Source organism: Branchiostoma belcheri, unplaced genomic scaffold (assembly GCF_001625305.1).
Source record: "Branchiostoma belcheri isolate BF01 breed outbred unplaced genomic scaffold, Haploidv18h27 scaffold7, whole genome shotgun sequence".
Classification (NCBI taxonomy): domain Eukaryota; kingdom Metazoa; phylum Chordata; class Leptocardii; order Amphioxiformes; family Branchiostomatidae; genus Branchiostoma; species Branchiostoma belcheri.
In genome coordinates this window covers 1,485,704-1,491,674 of record NW_017804353.1, presented here as the reverse complement: position 1 = coordinate 1,491,674, position 5,971 = coordinate 1,485,704, and the positions used below count along the sequence as shown (strand labels likewise).

The following is a 5,971-nucleotide window of genomic DNA, read 5'->3' as shown; positions in this document are numbered from 1 at the left end:
GTGTTACGGTTAGAACTGGCCATCTAAAGAGAGAGAGAGTCCTTAGGCGCCCCGGTGACTAATGGACACTCATCTATAGCTAGCCAATGGATACTGTCTTGCCACCGTAAAATCGAGCTGATAGAAGGCAGATAGACATAGTAAACGATCATGTAGTTTCCTGATAGTAATTCATACTGCAAATACAACTAGTACAGCAAGTCATTACCGTCAAAATCTGGTTCAAATGTTATTGAATGTCTATCCTTTCTGACCGCGTCCTATGTTTTTTTTTTTTTTTGATACAGATCTTTACGCATCCAAGTCGCCTGCGGACGAACTTGAGCACCTTCTCGGCGAAGTGGAGACCAGAGTCCGTGACATCAACGTCGAGTGGAGAGAGATGGACACCGAAGTCCTGCAGCGACTTCCGGAGTTATCTATCAACTCTCAAGACGCTCCGGCCTGTCAAAACTTTAAGGACCTGTTGTAGTTATCCCTGCCTTCTCTCTCAAAACAGTAACCTCAGAACAAACTTGTAAATACTCTGAATGCACTATTTGTATTACAAGTTGAAAACAATCAAGAAAAGAAAACTAGTGAAGCAACAAAAACAGTAATTGGCAGTGACACGTATGTACTAAATCCCTTGTATAATCAATGTAGCCTGACAATTAGACCTTAACTAGACCCGTTATTCTCGCTCTCGTTAAGTACTGGTTGCTATCTATCACAGAACGACCAGAGTGCTAGTAAAGCTGATCCATGAAAAGAAACCTTTTTTCGGGCGTAGTTCGTCGCTTCATGTTTATTACACGATTTCTCTTGCGTTAATTAAATGACTAGGCTATACAGTAGTCTCAGGAAAACCTTTATGGGGCGTCCTCTTTATTCCAACACTTGACGTTGTATTTGAAATACTGGTAGTTGACCATGAACTTTAGGTATTCTCCCCCGGGTTCGCGAAATTTGATGTACTTGTCATTGGTCGTCTGGTCGTGGCCGATTTGTGCGAAGGTACAAGCGGCCGACCTGAGCTTGCCGAGCCCCTCGAAGAAAAACTCTGGTAACGAAAAAAAAGGAAGTTACAATATCAAAAGTACAAAACCTGAAAAGCTCTTAGTATTGTATTTAAGCCTTAAGACAAAATGACGTATTTTAAGCTAAAGCGTACTCTTTAAACCAATAGACTTAACTTAGCTGTTTACTTTTAAGTCTTTGCATTATTGAATAGCCTTTATAATGATTATTTGCACAGCAGAAGCAGTACTTGATTATTGTGTCATAATCTTTTTCCCTACTGCCAGTTGGCAACCGCCTTCAAATCTATGAAGATTTGTTGCCTTTATAGTCTACTGCGAGCGAGGCGAATGAGAGGGCATGTTTGTCTTGAATATTGGTTGCTCAGTGTGCGGGGAAGGGGGGGGGGGCGTCGCTGCAAGCAATTGCTATGGACTGCAAAGTGAGGTACAAACAGCCTGCGACAGTTCTACATCTCTACCATGCGCTGGCAAAGGCAAAGCTTTTAGACAACAGTGTGTGTGGGAGGGGGGCGCTGCAAGGGACTGCTATGGACTGCAGGGTTCTAACAGCGCGGTGGTGAGAATACTAAAACTCTACCATGCGCTGGCGAAGGCAAAGATTTGTGTGCGTGGGACGGGGGTGCTGCATTGCTGTATGCACTGGCGAAGGCAAAGATTTCGTTGTTTGTCGCGGGGGGTCTTAACCTTCATGCTTTTCTATAGAAAACGAAACGTATCATTACAAAAGAATATCCTTACCTGTATGAGCAAACCGTGAGAAGGCCGGATCGAACCCGACCTCTCTGACCTTGTCCGTTCGACCCAGGAAGAAGTTGGTGACCCTGTCCACCCTGTGGCATTCTGGGAAGTCTTTCAAGGTCCCGTATGTGCCGTAGGTCTGGACAAGACAGTCGCCTTCCTCGTCTCCCTCCAGGATGTTGAGTTTGAACGTGCTCACAACGACGTCGCCTACCAAGCCAGATACCTGAGGGAAAAAGATATTATTAAGTTTCACATCCCATGTCAAACTGTTCACTAATGGGGTGGTACATCTGGTTAAAAGTTATATAGTTATCTTTTAAGGCAGAATTTGTATTTTCTAACGATTGTCATGTATAGGTAAGACTTTTATGCGACGTGTAATTCCTTGAATGGAATGATTGTAAATGTTTGTTTCTGTACCTGTATGTAATTGGTGTAGGAGCCCTGGAAGATTAGGCCCTTAATGGGCTGAAAGGCATCTCAATAAACTGAAGTTTCATTATGATTATTTGCTTACAATCTTACTATTACAATCTATCAAGAAAAGGAAAAAGACGCAATGACAATATTTGTAGTCTCAAACATTTTTGGCCCCTGACATTAGAAACATCTTCGCTGGTCTGCAACGACATTTAGCAGGTTGTACATGTACTGCAGTTCGTTAGAAGAAACGATTGTAACGTTATGGTCTATAAACTACCAGTCATGCAATCCTATTTTGTTCAATATATCTACAGACTATTGATTGTCCTCGTGCTGAAACAGATAAACTATCAAAGTTTTTCTGTGGAGAAAAAGCCCATTATCAATGTTGATATGATATGAAAAAGCTTATTCGACTTACTATGTCAATGTCAGCATTGTCCAGAACATCGGCGAGTTTTTCTAGCTTGGTTTTCGGAGTGAAGAAGAAGTCGTCATCCACCCAGAGTAGGTAGGGAGTTTTCACCTGTGACACCGCCAGGTTCCGGCCAGCAAACCAGCCCTGGGTGCAAAGGGCCGCCATGTTGTGTATACGTTCAGTGATGTTACAAGAGTAAAAGTAGCATCCTCTTTGTAGCAAAATTACCACAAACGCTACTATGTTCTATGCAGATGTGCGGTCTGATCCGTGAAACCCCTGAAGTTGTGTTTAAATCTTGTAAAATATTGCAATATAAAACTTGCTGAGATAAAAACTTTAAACCCTAGCGTGTGTTTCTCCTAAACACTAAACCCCTTAGCGTTGCAAGACAGCAAATTTCCAGAAAAGTATCAGAATTAAAAAAAAATTCTTACGGCGCCGAAAGGCATGACGTAATGGTCAACGTTGTCTCCTTGGAGATCCTCCACAGGACGGCTGTCGTCTGCCACGACAATCCGGATGGTCGGGTAGCACTTCCGGACACTCCGGATCAGGTTCCGGACTGACTCGTACCTCAGGAAGGTCTTGGTGACGACCGTCACCTTCCGGTCGATACTGTCGTCTGCAGTGCCGTTACCATGGAGACAAGGGTCAAATCATAATGTCGTGGATCAGGGTATGCATGTGAATCTATCATGATTGATAGTGTTTTGACTTTATTATTCCAGGAGTCCGTACAACACAACATAATCAAATAAGATATAAATAACAAAAACTTGCATATGAAAAAGTATACAAAATGCTAAGGTGAATTCACAATTGATAGAGGTCAAAGGTCACCAAAAACAAAATAGTTTAATCATAATTCGAGTGTTGTACGTATACAAAAAAGGTACCAAGTGTACGTAGACAACAAAGGTACCAAGAAAATCGATTGATTGATTGTTTGATCGGTTGATTGATTGATTGATTGATTGATTGATTGATTGATTGGATGCTTTGAATGATATTTGAATGGTTACCATAGCAACTCGAACCTTACCGGATCCGGGGTCGTACAGGAGCGTGACAGGCCGGAAGTTGATCCGGACAGGGATGGTGACGTCATACTCCATGTATCGGAGCTTCACTTTTGTGGGAGATTTACAAGAAGATATCAATAATCAAAATCTAAACTGTATAAAGTTAATTATATAACCTTCACAGAAATTTTAGTTTGGAATAAACAGCTCGTAATAATTTATGACTTTGCTACAAATAATAAATGAGCTTCACACAAGGATCTTGATATAACGTCCTTGACATTATCTAAATGTACATTGGCCTACTTTCAACTTTAAGAAATCGATTCAGAGTATCTTGAGAACTCGTGATACCCTACCACTCGTAGTCCTGTGTGTTATAAGATCCTTGACCTACTACTTCTGTCCAAGGAGGTTTAACCTCCTTCTTCTGTCTATACTATTTGAGCAGGTGGATATGTATCGATTTGAAAAGGTGCCGTTTTGTATACCTGAAGATTATTTACGTATACAAATCCCACCACAAGATAGGAAGTAGAGGAAATCGTCTCACGGCTTACCCAAATCCAGCCTTCCTAGTTCGGGCTCTATGTTGATGTAGATCAGAAAGTCCAGCTGACGGTTCAGATGAACCAGAGACGAGCTCTCCATCGCTAGAGAGTGGGTCCGACGTCCGCCGATTTCAACTTCGGGAACTTCCGCGGCGATGTCCAGCATTCCGAACTCTGCCGAAAACTCCACCTGCGAACAGAAGACTCCTTGTTTTAAAAAAGAATCTAGTGGTTGATGATGACTTTGTGGCTACTTGTTGATAATAGTGTTTTAAAGATGCTTGCAAACATACTTATGTGAGTTTGTTTCGTTGGTTTACATTTTGTAGTTAAACAGGCCCGCCATGTTCACTGTACTTCTGTATACATGTGGTCACTTGAAAAATACAAACACATAATATTTGTTAGTTTTTGCTCCTCGTGTTTGTACCTTTGTACGCGAAAACATGTATATGATTTCAGCATGAAAATGATCGAGAAAACTTCACCTTATAGTGCTGTCTGCCAACGTTGTCGTCCACGGAAATACCTGCAACATAAACGACAAAGTTTATGGGACCATCATCAACAAATCTTCAATCGATATTGAACAAATCACTAGCTAGTGAAGGCATTAAAAACTTGACGGTCCTGACATGCCACCGATCTTGTGCCCTTGGGAAAAGCACTTAACACGGCTTTCCTCACTTCGCTCAGGTGAAAATGAGTACTAGTATTGTATTGTCCCCTGTGTTGGTGGGGACATTAATATAAGTTGAACAAACTTGAGTGTGCCGTCACCACGTCTGGTGATTACATGTTTGAATATAGAAAAAAATATAGTAAAACCTACCCGGTATGCCGATAGCTTCCCCCGGCACGACCTGTAGTCCCATCGAGGGATAACTCAGCGGACAGGAGCCGCTCACCAATAGCAGGGGGTCAGACTGCAGGGATACTCTGGTGGGGGTTCAGGTTCATTAGTCTGCAAATTCCCTAGTCAGGATATCACGCAGGTGGGAGTAGGGTGGGGAAGAGGTACGTGTGTACAATAGCAACATTGCATCGCTCAGATTTGTTTGTTGTTTCCTTTTGAAAACGTCAGCCCCCAAAAAACATGAATTAAAGATAAAGCGTGTCACAATAAGCATTGCTATTAGTTCCACACTTGTAAAATGTCCTTGGTTTCACTATTAGTGTTACTACTAGTGAAATGCTGCTAAAAATATTGAAGAGACATTGCAGAGATAGACGTGATATAGTATACTATAGTTAGTATTTGTTTCTCCCACCGTTACACTTCATTCAAACCGCATTTGGCACATGTATAGGGCTTGAATATGCAATAAAGTTCATTGCAATTGTCACTAACAGTATCCATGTACATACGTACTCTCTATGACGATGCTCCGTGCAAAAGGCAACTTACCTGTCGCGAAATTTTTCGAGTTGTTTCTTCCTACGTTTCTTTACTACCTCCCTCTCGGCGCTGGTCATGCGCTTGGTGAAGTTAAGCGAGCCTTTTTCGCAGACGCACGGAACTCGGTTTAGCAACCTATTGAGAAAAAAAACAGTCGTTTTGTTTGTTTCGCATAACCGATAAACCGTCTTTTCTGTATTTCTTCTTTACTTCGATGACCTTTGGCCCATAAGGCTAATCTTCCAGGGCTCAAACACAAATGAAAACACATATACAACAGCATGAAAGTTCATCTGAGTTGGTAAATTACATTATGAAAAACTTAAACTTTTCTCCAACTCAAAATTTCTAGTGAGTCAAATTTTGAGTTTTGAGTTTTTCATAACATATAC

General features: G+C 41.6%; 1 protein-coding gene across 1 annotated transcript; it reads right to left on the bottom strand.

Moving 5' to 3' along the window:
- Positions 1 to 823: 823 nt before the first annotated feature.
- On the bottom strand, positions 824 to 5,656 carry LOC109484300 (beta-1,4 N-acetylgalactosaminyltransferase 1-like). The gene is made up of 8 exons (XM_019787557.1): positions 5,589 to 5,656; positions 5,013 to 5,119; positions 4,669 to 4,709; positions 4,190 to 4,370; positions 3,042 to 3,229; positions 2,608 to 2,748; positions 1,761 to 1,986; positions 824 to 1,042 (listed from the first exon to the last, which is right to left on the bottom strand). Exons 1-8 carry the CDS (start codon positions 5,654 to 5,656, stop codon positions 852 to 854), a joined length of 1,143 nt encoding a protein of 380 aa, XP_019643116.1. The 3' UTR covers positions 824 to 851.
- Between the last annotated feature and the right edge of the window lie 315 nt (positions 5,657 to 5,971).